The 15921-nt window shown below is 39.4% G+C and overlaps 1 protein-coding gene across 2 annotated transcripts in view; it reads right to left on the reverse strand.

Moving 5' to 3' along the window:
* UBE2D1 (ubiquitin conjugating enzyme E2 D1) overlaps positions 1 to 15466 on the reverse strand; it is a 37577-nt gene extending 22111 nt beyond the window's left edge. The window contains exon 1 of one of the 2 annotated variants that reach the window (XM_028512037.2): positions 15221 to 15466. In XM_028512037.2, coding sequence (XP_028367838.1) covers positions 15221 to 15244 — 24 coding nt within the window. In that variant the 5' untranslated portion in view covers positions 15245 to 15466. The remainder of the gene's footprint in view (positions 1 to 15220) is intronic. The other variant, XM_036026938.1, reaches the window with a different exon arrangement.
* Between the last annotated feature and the right edge of the window lie 455 nt (positions 15467 to 15921).

Consider the following 15921-nt stretch of genomic DNA (forward strand, 5'->3'; position numbering starts at 1 on the left):
AACACTGATGTTTCTCTCCCTCTCCTCCCCTTCCCCTCTCCCCCCAAATAAATAAATAACGAAAGAATATATATGTATATACAAAAGGTAAAATAATAACACCTTTATAAGAAAACAGAAAATATCTTCATGACCTTGGGGCAGGCAGAGATTTCTTAAACAGGACACAAAGAACACTAATCATGAGGGGAAAAAAAGGAAAATTAGGACTTGATTAAAATTCAGAACATCTGTTCATCAAAAGACACATTAAATGTGAGAAAAGGCAAGCCACAAAATTAAGATATGTCTGACAAAAGACTCACATCCAGAATGTTAAAAAAAATTAAATTCCTACAGATCAATTTTTCGAAGGCAGAGTTGAGTAGGTACTTTATGAAAGAGGCTATACAAATGGCCAATATACAAGGTGAGGCAAAAGCAAATTTACAGTTGTTCATGTAAAAAAATCATTAATAGCCCTGGCTGGTGTGGCTCAGTGGATTGAGCACTGGCCTGGGAACCAAGGGGTTGCTGGTTTGATTTGTGGTCATGTCACATGCCTGGGTTGTGGGCCAGGTCCCAAATTAGGGCTGTGAGGCAGGTGATCAATGTTTCTCTCCCTTGTTTTCTCCCTTCCTTCCCCTCTTTCTAAAAATAAATAAATAAAATCTTTTAAAAAATCATTAATAAACATATAATTAATGAATAATACAAGAATAAACTCTGTTCCTCAAACTCTTAACTGTAACCCTACTTTTGCCCTACCCTGTACATAACAGAATGGCTTAGATTCATTAGCCATCAAAGAAATGCAAATTAAAACCCAAATGCTATGCCTCCACATATCTAAGAGAATCATTAAAATGAAAAAGACTGAAGATTTTGCACAGCAAAGGAACCATCAATAAAAAGAAAGAGAATTCACTGAACTGCAGAACATATTTGCCAATGAGACATCTGATAAGGGGTTAATATCCAAAATTTACAAAGGCCTTATAAAACTCAGTACCAGAAAAACAAACAATCCAATTAAAAAATGGGCAAAGAAACTAAATAGACACTTGTCCAAAGAGGACATACAGATGGCCAACAGACACATGAAAAGATGCTCAATGTCACTAAGTCATCAGAGAAATGCAAATTTAAACTTCAATGAGGTAGCATCTCACACCTGTCAGAGTGGCCATCATCAGTAAGTGGACAAACAAGTGTTGCCAAGGATGTGGGGAAAGGGGAACCCTCCTGCACTGCTGGTGGGAATGCAGACTGGTGCAGCCACTGTGGAAAACAGTATGGAGTTTCCTTAAAAAATTAAAAATGTAACTACCTTATGATCAGCAATTCCACTTATGGAAACCCGAGATACTAATTTGAAAGAATATATGCACCCCTATGTTCACTGCAACATTTACAATAGTGAAGACTTGGAAGTAGCCCAAGTGCCCATCAGTAGATGAGTGGATACAAATGCTGTGGTACATTTACACAATGGACTACTACTTTGCCATAATAAAAATCTTACCTTTTGCAACAGCACAGAGTATTATGCTAAGTGAAATTTAATGAACAAAACAGAAACAGACTCACAGATAAGAAAACAGACTGACAGCTTTCAGAGGGGAGGGGTCTTGGGGGGCTGGGTGAAAAGGTGAAGGGATTAAGCAAAACCAAACTAGCAAACAAACAAAACTCGTAGACCAGATGACACAGGAATAACCTGAGGGAAAGGGGGTAGGGGGAGGTAGAAGAGGGGACACATGGTAATAGAAGGGAACCTGACTCGGCGTGGTGAACACACAATAGGTTACACAGTTGATGCATTATGGAATTGTACACTTGAAACCTATTTAATTTTATCAACCAATGTCCCCCCTATAAATTCAATGCAAATTTTTTTAAAAGAAAATGGCAGAAGAAAGTACAAATGTTGGCAAAGATGAGAAACAACTGGAACTCTCACACACTGCTAGTAGAAGAAGAAAAGTTTGACAGTAAATACTGAAAGTAAACATGGTAGAATACTCAATGACCCAGAATTCCACTCTGAGGTACACAACTAAGAGAAATAGATAGAAACTGTATAATGTATAAAATGGCTATCAAATAATGAAACTAGTTATAAATCCATATATGAAAAGAACTTGTTATAATAAACACATTGTGTATATACACATTTGTGTGTATGTTTCATTTTTAGTAATTTTTAAATCTAAAACTGAAATATGTAGTTGATCCAATTCCCTTCTTCTCCTTTGAGAAAGAGTAAACTTGAAACAAACCAACCTTATACCTAAACAGAGACTGAATAGTAATTATCATCAAAGCAGAGAAAGTATACCCCAGACTAAAGCAATCTGCATCAATGAACCAATTTTCTAGTCCAATGTGATTGATACTCAAATAAAAAAAACTACTGCATTTTGCCACGTATAATGTGCACCCATGTTTTTGGCCCCAACTTTCAGGGAAAAAATCTTTCATTTTAATTTTTTAATTCAATTATTTATTTATTTATATTTAGAAACAAAACCAACTATCACATTCTAGGATATTATTTTGTATACATACATTGCTATTGCTTTCTAGAGTTACACTTTTAACTCAGAAGCATAAATAAAAGAATTAAAAACACATAGATACGGAATTGCTACTACCCACATATAATGAGCATCCTTATCCCCCCCCAAAAAAAATTGGGCAAAAAAGGTGTGCATTATACATAGCAAAACATGGTATTTAGGGTATCTAAATTTAAAAATATATATATGATATAGTAAGCAAAGGTAGATTATAAGACATTGCCTAAACTAGAACTCAGACTGTAAGCACTGTCAGCCCACAGAAATGTGTACTTAATGGCCTATTCTAGTCCAGATTTCTATAACCAGCTAAATACAAAGAAAAGTACTGAAAGGTCTGAAACTGAATTTTAAATTGGCACAGATGGCATGTTTATAACACCCCCACAATATGCTGAGTGTTCTCCATAAAACCAACCTAGACACAGTTCCTGCCTCTAGGGGCCTTAAAATCTAAAAGTAGATGAGGCAGTCTAATTCAAAGAAAGTAAACAAATAAAAGGAAACAAAGAAGGGAATGTGAGAGAAGAGAGGCTTGCATTAATCTCTCTGCTCCCAGAAGGGAAACAGTCCAATCTGAACAGCGAGAATGAAAGCTAGCCAGTCAGAGCTGCCTCGTTTACCATCAGACTTACTATGACAGTATCCAGTAAATATTCCCTAAAAAATTATGCTGACCAGACTGAAAATGCTTTGTTCTTCTCTAGTTTCCACATTTAGAAGGTCTAAACTCTGCAACAGATAGAATATATACTCTGCTGCGTGTATGTCAAGGACATTAAACAGTCCGTGCACAGTGAATGCTTTACAGTCCAAAACCTAGATTACTGAATCTGAAGCATATGAAAGCATCAGTTCAAAAATGCTGGCTCAACAGGCAATTAATTAATGTGACACAACCATCTTTGTCTCAAAACTCCTAAAACAAGACAGCGATTTGCACTGGACTGCCTTTCTGATGTTGTCTCTAAAGGGGTGTATGAGCTATATTTGGTTTGTCTGTAAATAAACATTTCATGGGCCCACAGTTCAGCCTCTGGTCTCCTTATCCAGCTGACTAGAGCTATTTCAATAGAGAGATGTCAAACGATTGTCTGAAATGTCTCCTCTTTAAGGCCTTAAATTAAAGAACATCTTGATTTTAAATCATGTAGATTCTTCCTGGAAGACTTCAAGATGCTGACCACATCCAAGTAGCTAAGTCATAGGAGTCAAGTTCACTTCAACAAACTGGTCCTGGCTGCTTCCCTGCCTCTTCGGATCAAGTATCTCTGGCAAAGACTATTTATTAAAAAGAATAATAATAAGAACACAGCCAAACTCCACACAAAAGAAGATGAAGAAAGCAATGATGATATTGACTTTGCAGCATCAAAGTGACATCTATTGACTGAACTATAAAGAGCACGATTAAGAAGAAATGTTTGAGGTCAGGATCAGGGGCATTACCTTCCCCGTGCTGCAGATCTGCAACCATGTTCCCCCCCACGACGTTCCCCCCTGCCCGTGCCCCGTAGTACTCTCCACAGCTGCTGCAATGACTTTCAATTTCCCCAAATGCTACCTTGCTTCTAGTTTAAAACACAGCTTCCTTTTAAAGAGAAGACCCTCGATCACCTCCCTTTATATGTAACATTTCAATCATAGGAATTTCATAAATAAAAATATAGCTTAAACAAATACAGGTATTTCAATAGAAACTGTATCTGTCTACTTTATTACAGTAAAAATGCACTTATTTCACTACCCCAAACTCTGAACCCTGGATTCATCATCTGATTCGGTCTTCCCTCCAGGTGCCTTCCTACCCTCCCACCCTCTCACATTAGTCAGTACCAAGTTGTTCAGATTCTCCTTTGACCCAGATTCCTTGCGCTTAAAGGGTCTCAAGAGTAAATGAGCCCATCACATAGAAAAACCAAAGTCCAAAAGGCATTAAGAGTCTGAGAAAAGCCAGAGGAGGCACATTTTAGCATAAAAAGACAGAGGTTCAAACAAGGGAGACACTACCAAAGTGTACGGGACAGACTGGGTAGTAGAAGGAAGAGACTACTTAGACTTCTGAGCGCAGACTTGACCTGAGGCAAGGGCTGTGTGGGTGAGGCCAACTCAAAAATGTTAAACAGCAAACACCCTATTGTTTTTCTCACATATCCCCCTTTCCAAACGTCCTCAGCTGCCACCCTAGCTCATACCTCCTTAAATCTCACTTGAACAAATACAATAACATTTTCACTGACCCTTTGTCCTCCTATTTCTCTACCAACACTGCCAAAAAATCATCTTAAAGTACCATGTCAAACTCTTCTAATGCTTTTCCTTAGCCTTAATGTAAGATTTATAAGTCCTTAATTAAAATGGCTCAGTAGACCTTCTAGGATCTGACTCCTCCTCCTCTGTAGCCTCATAGCTGCATACTTTCCTCCAATGTTCTCTGTACCCATCACAGCGACTTTCAATTTCCCCAAATGCTATCTTGCCTCTAGTTTGAAATATTGTTTCCCTTTAGACAGAAGATTCCAAATCATCCACACCACACACACTCACTCACTTTACCTACTTCAGTTTTACCTTCATGTCTCAACCTACACACCATTTCCTTAAGTAGGTTTTCCTTGACCCCTTTTTAAGGGGTGCCCACTATATTCCACAGTACTACCCTATACTTCCCTTTTCATGACATTTATCAAACTTGTAATTACAAATGGTAAACAATCTTGTATTCTATGAGAGCAAGAATACATACCTACACTGTGATTAGCAATGTTACTTCCTTATTCAAAAGCCTTTGCCGGCTCCCCCAAACTTCTGCATTAAGTTCACGTTTCTCAGCATGGGTCTTCAAGGACTTTCACGGTATGAATTTTTACGGCCTACAGTTCCTAAATGCTTCCCAAAAGCAGGATTATCTGTTCCTTCCCATATAAACCACATGCTCTCCAGTACAGGGGTGTCAAACTCATTTTCACCGGGGTCCACATCAGCTTTGTGGTTGCCTTCAAAGGGCCGAATGTAATTTTAGGACTGTACAAATGTAACTACTCCTTAACAGTTAAGCAAGAGCCCGGCACTTTCACCGGGTAGAAACAAGGTGCCAGATCGGATAAAACAAGGTGGAGGGACAGACTCGGCTAAGAGCCTTGTGTTTGCCACCTGTGCTCTAGTGCCTTCATTTCTGTAGCTTCCTTTATGAACCTGGCTGTCCTGTCTTTAAAACTGCTGCCCTTTCGGCCCTGACTGATGTGGCTTAGTTGGTTGGGTGTCATCTGGCAGGGCGAGGGGCTGCCTGCTGCATTTCCTGTCCGGGCACTGGACTGCGTTGGTCCCAGGTCAGGGCACACACATGATGCAACTGACCGATGTTTCTCTCTCACATCGATGTTTCTCTCCCTCTCTTTCTCTCTACCTTGCCCTCTCTGAAAACAAATGGATGAGATCTTTAAAAAAAAAAAAAAGCTGCCCTTTCTTCCAAACCCACAACCAATTCCATCTTCTCCATGGAATTTTCCCTTCTATTCCCCAAATAAATTTGGTCTCCCTCAACTTTGACTTCCTTCCTACTCAAATATATTGTCTTTTCCTTATGGCATGTTCCTAAAGCTACACTGTTGTTATGATACACTTCTTACCCTTATTTGTTTTAAATATCTTAGGTAATACTGGTTACTTTCCTACATTATCTCCTTATTCCATTTTGTATATGCCTTAAATACAGAGAGTCCCCCATAAATGCATGAACTTGTAAGGCAGTTACCTAAATAAATGGAGAAAATAATCTTTAAGTACAAAAGACACTTTTGAAACCAACAGAAGCTAAATGGAATTAGAAAATCATGCTATGCTACCAGCACAAAAACAGAAATACACCTTATCTGCATTGCAAATAATTGTTCCTTACTCAAAGAGCAATACATCTTTATACACTCATTAATATTATATTATACATTAAGATGTTAACATTTAGTTCAATTCTGACATCTCAAAGTAAACAGAATTTTAACTCAAGTTTCATATAGCAGCAGAGCATAGTGCCACTGCTCAATATTTATTTTTGTGACCATTTTTGCTGTTTGCTGAACAAAAAATAAACAGCGAATAACATTATTCAGGTGTGCCTAAAATTATACCCATACAAATTATCTAGTTCAACCCATTACATTTCTAGATAAAGAAAATAAAGATAATGAGTTACTTGGCCAAGGTCACAAAGCTGAAGCTAGGACAAAGGCTCAGGGCCATCTGACTTTCATTTCACCCACACACAGTTCCCACCCCAAAACAGGACTCGTCTCAAGGTTGTTCTAACTCAACCCCATTATTTTCAACCAGCATTAGAGTCAACAACACACCATACTGAATTAAGCCATTTGCACATTTTCAGCCACGCTCAAGAGAAAAGAAAGTGTGATGAGTGAAGGGATGAAAAGGAATTCTTTTTATCTTTTCCCAGGAGCCTTGTAACCCTAATAAAGGTTAGAAATGAGCACGACTTCATATGTTTCTAAGGAGAGTGTGTTCAAAGACCCCTGAGAGGCAAGGAAAACATGAAAGGAAAATACATATAACTTTGCAAATATATAACAGAATTTTGACACATAATGGAACATGCAACATAGAGCATTTTGAATGAAACATTATCAGAGGTTACTATTTACAGCATAGTAACCAAGAAAGGTGGTGCTTCAGGGAAAAAAGAAAGAAAAAAATGAAAGAAAAAAGCTAGCAGGGTATTTCTTAAAACCTACTTAAAATACCAACATACCTGCCAATATTCACCAAATATTTGTTATTAAGCACCACTTCTTACAGCTCTATTCTTAATAACTGGCATGCCAATAGACACTTAGTAAATATATGCATAATAAACTAATCTCTTTTAGTATCACCCAGTGCTACTCTTGAATATGATGGTTGTGTGTATAAACTGCTTCTATAGCCCTGGACAGGTGGCTCAGTTGGTTGGAGCATCATCCAGTTACACCAAAAGGTTCAATCCCTAGTATGGGAAGCAACCAATCAATGTTTCTCTCACACCCTTCCTCTCTCTCTAAAATCAATAAAAATAAAATATCCTTGGGTAAGAATTTTTTTTAAAAATCCACGGGCATATACTATTTGGTCTATGGTCTTTAAATGGCTGCTACTTGTAGTAAAAAGGAATTACCATTGACAGTTTGTATGAAATAAAATGCTTTCTAAGGCTAGAACATTTTACATTATTTGTATATACCTGTATAAGTATGTGTGTATGTGCATTTGTATGTGTATAGTTCATTTGCTCTCTCTATATATACATAATGTATAAATATATGAAATGTGTTTTTGACAATATTGATTCTACCTAAGAATCTTATGCTATGGGACAAGTGATACAGTGATTTTTTTTCCAAACCTTCCTTATAGCAATTCATAATAAGAAATACATGACAACCTTGTACACATACCACATACAAGGGGGTACCTCCCCCCAAACCTGAAATTTATTTATAAAAAATTGTGTATTTATTCTTACATGTTTAAACTTCAGTCACCTTCAAAGTACTCTCCGTGTAATGCAATATACCTATCAAGATGTTTTTTTCAGTTTTTGAACTCATTGATTTTGATGCCTTTTAGTGCTTCTGCCATTTTTTGTTTCACCTCTTCCATACCGGCGAAACATTTACTTCGAGGACTTTTTCATCCTGGAGGGGAAAAAACCCCAGGAGATCAGGCGAACAGGGAGGAAGATGGGGCACAGGGTGCATGCTGTTTTTGGACAAAAACAGCTGAACACTCAGCACAATGTGGGCAGGTGCACTCATAAATCAGCCATCATGAAATGGGCAAACAGGTTGAGAGTCTTCAAAAAAAATTCACTGAAGCTGAACGCAGCCTCTCACAATAACACCAGTGGGTACACTGATACAGATGGGTTCCTAGAACACTCACCTAACAGGGGAAGTCTGTACTACAAGGGGCCTGCCCTCCAGAAGATAATTCCAGGTTTTGGGGGAGTCCCCTCTTGTATATATACAGACACACACAGGAACATGCATACATAATACAAAAGTGAAACAACACCACCCTCATCAATGCCAAAGTATTAACATTTTCCATTCCACTTTTTAAAATGCTATTTGTGATCCATGAAACTGATCTTGTCATCCTCTTCTGAAAGCTCATAAAAATGCAAAAACACAGTGGGAAGGTATAAACCTGAGCCTGGCATTCAGTCTTTGGGAATGACTGAGGTCCTACAGACAACAATCAGACACAGCCAAAATGAGGTCTAAGAATTATTTAATATTGTTCATTGAAAAGCTATGTTGACCACCTGAAGGGCACTATTAAGTAAGTAAAAAGTACAGACCATATTCTGAGCCGTAAAACAAGTTTCAAAAATTTAAAAGGAATCAATAACACATCTTCTCTGATAATGGAATTAAATTAGAAATCAATAATAGAATGTTATCTGTAAAAGCCCATATATTTGGAAAACAAAATAATATATGTCTAAATAACTCAAGGGCTGAAGAAGAAGTCAAAAATGAAAGAGAAAATATTTTTAACTAAATGAAAATGAAAATACAATACATTAAAATTTGAGGGAAACAAAAACGCAGGCCAGAGTTTTACTGGTTTAGAGAAGAACAAGTCCAGCCATCAGGTTTGCATGGTCCCCTCTAGAACCACCCAAAGTGTTCACATAAGGAGGCCGGCTACTTAGAGTGAAAACCATCAATTCTTATTACTATTACGGAAGTTTAAGATGGAAGAACCCATCTCTCACCTCGTCCCTGTTGGAAAGGCTTTCCTAAGTCTGAAAGACTAGGACTCTAATAAGCAATCTGGTCACCAAAGGAGAAAAGCCATACAAACAGGATAATCTGCATAGAGAGCAGCAGCGGAAACATCCAGAAAGAGGCAAGACAGGAAGCTAGAGACGGTGGTGATCTGATGGGCAGCACCAGACTGCAGGCATCCTGACGGTAGCTTCCTCCCCATGCTGATGACAGTGCCTGAAACAAGTGCCTCTTATTCTTACTACTGCCTATTATGTGTGGCTGGAGCCTCACAGATTCATCCCAGAACCAAATTAAATGCAGAAAAACCTCAGCTTCTCAGAGGCCATCTAAACTAAGGCAGTCCAGAAATAAAACCTGTTTCGCCCTCAGGCAGATGTTCTGAGGTGGCCTGAGGACCCTGCCAATCCCCGATTCCTGAGTTACATTATATGTCCTAGTACCTTTTAGTCCAGCATCACACGGTTAAGAGAAAGGACAGTGTCTCAATATCTGTTCTTAACCAAATAAAATATCAATTCATTGACTGTTCAAAAGGAGGGGGGAATAAGAGGAGCTAATACATTGTAGACAACCATTAACTCAGTTTGATGGAAGGTATAAGGCTTGTCATTTTGATTAGTGGCACTCATTAAATGTTTCTCTGTGTTTTTCAGGGAACTAAAGCAAGTAAGGATGCTACTCTGCTTTTCTGGAGGCAAACCCACATCCTGGTAGGTTTGGTTTTTCTAATATGTGCTTGGCCTCCAAAAATAAGCATAAACAGCCTTATTTAGATCTATGCTATTTATTTCCACAGAGAAGGAACTTCAGAACTCCTTAACTATTAATAGGCTACCTCATCTTTTTACACCTTTTAGTGATGAAGGAAGAAAACTACATGGTACCAGAGGCAAAAGGAAGACTGAGTTTAATTACAAAGCTTCAGAAAAATTCACATGGTGGCTTTTTAAAAAAGAATGCTTCTTTCCTCTTATCTCAAAGCAAACCATTTATTTACCAAGAAGCATAAATACTGTTTTATTTTAATCCTTTAAATTTTTTTGAAGTTACATGCTTCTTTATTTAAAGAACCTGGAGACTGAGATTTAACCTTGTAATCTGAAAGTCCTACTAACATATATGTGCAATCTGAACAGCTGACTACTATTCAAAGCCCCCAGAGGAACTAAACAGCTACATCGATTCATAAACAGCTTTCTCCAATGAAAATTCCACAATGAAATGATACATTTGACAGAACAACTCTTCTAAATCCTTAGGAGGAGAAAAATTTTAAGTGACAGAACAAAGTTACATTATTGATTCACCATGTTAAAAGATCCAGTGTACACCACTTCAAAGCAGAGATTTATTTACAATGTATAATCAACACAGTGAGTGATGCAACAGTGAAAATGATTAAATATGCCAAGGTCTTAATTATAATACCACTTTACATTCGACTAGAACAGTTTACAAAGCACTTACACCCATAAACTCATTTGACTCTATACCTCCGTCAATTTAAGTACAACAGATATAAGATATGAGTCCATCTGGATAAGAGAAGCTATGTACTAAAATGGTTAAGAGGAGAGAATCTCCAGCTAACTGTCTGGTTTGGAATCCTAGCATTGCCACTTACCAGAGATGGGATTCTGAGTGCATTACTCAACATCTCTGTGCCTCAGTTTCATCATCTATAAAATGGGAATAATAATCATTTCTACCTCTTTGGCCCACTGAGGATTAAATTAATTAATATATGTCAAGCACTTAAAATATTGTCCAGCACAAAGTAACCACTATATATTATACGCTCTAATTGTACTTATCAGCAGCCTCATTGTAAGGACAGGGAAACAAGCTAGTAAGTCACAGAGCCAGGAATAGAAACCAGATCTTCTTCTCCCATTTGAAGCACCATCCACAGAAAGATGGGTTTGTTGTTATTTTTAAGTGTCCTAAGGTTTTCTAGACTAATATAAACAGTTTAATGTGGAATTACAAATTTAAAAAATTCAGCAGCTTAAAACATTGATAAAGTTGAATTGTAATCTATGTTTATATATTTAAGTTAATTATTAAAAAATAAATTTTCCACTTTGGGGACAGAACTATACATTAAGGAACAGTTAGTTATCTGTGTTGCTATTATCTGCAAAACAAAACTTCTGTTTCACTTTTCAAAATATAAATTAAAAAGGCAACAAGACTATCATATCATATCATGTTAATTGCTTCAACTTCTTTATCAGATAAAAAAACAATCTAGAAGAAATACAGTTAACCCTTGAACAATGCAGGGGTTAGGGGCACCAAACCTCACACATTTGAAAACCAAATCCACATACAACTTTTCACTTCCTCAAAATTTGAGCTGTCCCTTAGCCATGGAGGATTGATTCTACACAATACCACAATACCAGAATCCCCCACAATACCAAAATCCACTGATGCTCAAGTCCAGGATATAAAATGGCATACAGTTGGCCCTGCACACCCGCAAATTCCCAAATGTGAATCAAAAACAGTATAGGTATTTATTGAAAAAAAAAATCCCACATACAAGGACACTTGTACAGTTCAAGCATGTTGTTCAAGAGTCAACTACATACTAGGATGATCATAATGTCTGTACTCTGATTTCCTGTCTTTCTCTGTTCTGGTTTTCAAAACTTTCAGTATTATGATATAGTTATTTTTAAAATGACTTCAAATCAAGTTTATCAAGATTTGAAAATACTGATAGAAAAAACACTTAAAAATTAATTCTAGGCAAAAACAGATGCCCAGCTGAACACTGCCCTCTTTTTTCAGACATGTTTTAGGTATCTTTCCTCAGACTTTGTTTAAACTTTTTCCCTTTAGTGATTTAGGTGACTGATAACATCTTCCACTGAATCTAAAAATAGGGCACAGCTGTGTAAATTTATGAGCTGACGTGCAAAACTGGCACTAGATGCCTACATTAGAGTACTAAATCACTTAACATACTCTAGTATAAAAATGCTTTTAAGCATTTATACCCACATGCTTTGTATACACTGTATATACAATTTTAATTCAAGTATATTTAATATTTCCAAATGAAGTGAAAAATATAAAGTCATAAACTTTTTAACATTCCCAAATATGTCAAATTACTTCTTAACAAATTAACTTGGACAAAGTACTCCTCTACCCCAGGCCTTTGAACAATGTAGGTAGAACATCACTGGGTCTCAACCTTTCCACCGCAGCCCATCTGAGGGATTCAGCATCTCTCCATTTACTGCAGTGGGGACAGTCTGAAAATATCCCACAAGGAATTCTGATACACTACCCTAGAAGCTGTGCCCCCGCCCTCCGCTCTACTCCACTCTACTACTTCCGAGTGCTCTGGGGCTATACACAGCTCTCAAGTCTGCTGCCACTTTACGTACAGAAAAATCACAACCCCATGAGCTTGGAAGGTATCTGACAGTGTTAATTAATTCACTTATTTTTACTGAATTTTAGAGAGAAAGGAAGGGAGGGAGGGAGAAAGGAGAGAAAGAGAGATAGAAAAAGAGAAACACTGAAAGATCAACATCGATTTGCTATTCCACTCTTCCATGCTTTCACCGGGTGATTCCTGCATGTACCCTAACTGGGGATCAAACCTGCCACCCTGGTGTATCATACCGATGTCCAACAAACCAAGCTACCTGGCAAGGGACAACAGTATTACTTAGAAATGCTTAAAAAGAAGGGCTAAATATTAATGTGCACCTTCTTCAGTGGGAACATGCAAGGTGCAAATAAGAACCTGTCTACTGATGATGCAATGGAGAGCTTCAGAACTGCACATATGGCAAACAGCATGTCTTACCTGGAACTGGCTTCCAATCAAAAGGAAGTGGCTAAAGGAGGAGGAAAAGTGGGAAATCAAACAAAATAACGTCCTCTAAAGTTTGAGGGAATAGTCTGAACATGTGATTAATGGAAAGGCAATTTGTGCAAGTGAAGTCTTCTGATAACAGAAAAGGAATGCCAAAGATTGACATGTAGAGATGTGCTGTTACATGATCCCCAATTTCTTCTCCCAAATACCAACTTCTGCAGATCTGACATCAATTCCAAGTGATTTTTTTTATCAGTCAACCCAGCCGTAAACTAAAAATACCTATAACTATAAAAATATGGTTTGTGCATATGCCACATTATAAGTATAGGTCAAATGCATTAGTTAAGCATGGTGAATGACAATTGCCCGGTATGGTATTTACAAATAGTGTCCATTTTCTTTGAAGTCCTACTTACTGTGAACAAATTCTACACTATTTAAAAGTCATTATATATGCAAAGTCTCATGAAAAATGCTCATAACTAGGGAAGAAGGAAATGGAATTTTACAACATTCTTGGAAAAGGTGTATTATTTAAGTGTCAGCCAATATTACATCATCATTAAGAAGTACATAAGGTATGGCAAAGATTTTGGCTGGGGCTTAAAAATTAGGTTGCCTATATGTAAAAAAAAAACTGTGTGACTGCATTATCTCCAAACCAGAAAATATGTTAATAAATGCTGATTAGATATGTTTTATAGTAAGAAGACCCTTAAAGGCACAAAAAATAACAGTGATCCACAGATTTGAAACAAACAAAAAAATTGTGTAGGTATGAAAGTTGCTGTCCTCTGTACCAAAAGATGTCACCAGTGGTAACTGAGAATATAATGTATACATCTCTATCATTGCTCTCTTGATAAAACGCTGATAAAAATTTCTGGTAGGCACCGATTTTTTCTGAAATCACTTACAAAACGTGCTGTCCATTCTTGGCTTAACTTGCTGAACACACTCCCGATTTAAACAACAAATTCTCAATGCTCTCCTCATGAATGTGAACTATAACTGTAAAACCTAAAACTTGTCTAACTGAACAGATCACTAACTCAACACAAGTAAAACTGAACAGAGAGAAAATGCCCCAACCCCAATATTGTAAGATGTTCACATCTGATACGGTAGCAATAAATATTATGCACAGGATGACAATTCCTTACCATTGGAACAGATAAATATTTCCTGAATGAATACATACATTTCTTCCTCATTCTATACCCATGTGTCAAAGCATCAGACAATTTAATTGTGCCAGTTTCTGTTGTGTCTCAAACTTTACATGTAAGTTTATCATGAAAGGGAGGAAAAAAAAACCTGTTTGGCTGCCCCACCATGAATCACAGCCAGGAGGTCATCTTGTGTACCAGCAACTATGTTTTCACTACAGCTATGTGACCTAAAGTGGCAGCAAGAGAGGCACCAAAATAGAAGGAGCAGGAGGCTTCTCCTGGCTTCTGGGCCCCAAATCGGCTTTTCCAGCCCATTCGGGTATCTGAGCAAGATCCAAACGCAAAGGAGAGAAAGAACAAACCCAACAGCTCCGAGCAAAAGGGCTGCAGGCCCACCACACCTTCCTTGCCTTCACCGGGAGCCCGGGGAAGCAAAAACATAAAAGAGAATGGGATTAAGAAACAGCAAAAAGAAAACACAGCATGACAGAGGCCAAAACTAGCCCGGTGTAGGGCAAAAAATCCAGCGGTGACTGTGAAGCCCCGATTTCGGGAAGATCTGGAGACAGAGTAGGATGGTTTCCCGACGGGGGCTCAGGGCACAGGTCCAGCGCGAGCGCCGGGGGGGCCCCCTGCCTCCAAGCACCTCCAGCCGCCCGGGACCGGCCCCTGCTTCCACATCACCTGTCCGGAGCCCGCTGGCCCGGCCCGCGTCTCCCGCCGCAGGTACCCGCCCGTGCTCACCCTCCCATCCCTTGTCCTCCCGGAGAGCCGCTCGGGAACACCGCCGGGGTCAGTGCGGGCAGGGACCGAAGCCCGCCCCGGCGCCCCAGGCCTGCCCCCAGCACTCACTTTCTGAATCCGCTTCAGCGCCATGGGTCAGGGAGGACGGCGGGGACACCGGCCGGCGGGGGACGGCTGCGGGGCTCGGGGGCGTGGGGGCGTTGCGGCGCGGCTCGCTGGTTCCTCGGCTGGCTCAGCCCGGTAGGTCCCCGGCTCACAGCTCGCTGGCTCGCTCCGGGAGCCTGTGCCTGTTCCTTGAGCGCCCGAGCGCGAGTGTGCGCGAGTGTGCGGGCGGGGACGCCGGCGAGACTCTTTTGTTTCCGCTTTTACTTCTGGGAAGGAGCTTGCGCTCTCCCCGCCCGCGCCCCGCCCCTCCGGGCACACTGGGAAGTGTAGTTCCCGCCCGGCCCTCGGCGGCCAGCCCGGGGCGCGGTCCGGTGACTCACCGCTGACCTCCGCCGCAGCCTGGGTTGAGGACCGCCGGGGTCGCCAGTTGGTTTCTGCAGTTTGATCTGGATCCAGTTACTGAACCTGGCCGTCCGGACCTGTAAAGTGGGGGTAATAAATTAGTTTGTAAAGCGCTTACCCGAATGTCTAAGGTGCTATAGCTGATCTTGTTATTTTTACAGATTTCACTCTTCTCAAAGACATGAATTTCTCACCCTCCACGCATGCACAGACTCATACCTACCTAGTTCCTATTGCAAAAGGCTCCTCCTTTATCCAGTGCTAACCTCGCTTGTCTGCTGCGCTTAGAATTCTGAATTCTG

The sequence above is a fragment of the Phyllostomus discolor genome, chromosome 5 (assembly GCF_004126475.2).
Source record: "Phyllostomus discolor isolate MPI-MPIP mPhyDis1 chromosome 5, mPhyDis1.pri.v3, whole genome shotgun sequence".
Classification (NCBI taxonomy): Eukaryota; Metazoa; Chordata; class Mammalia; order Chiroptera; family Phyllostomidae; genus Phyllostomus; species Phyllostomus discolor.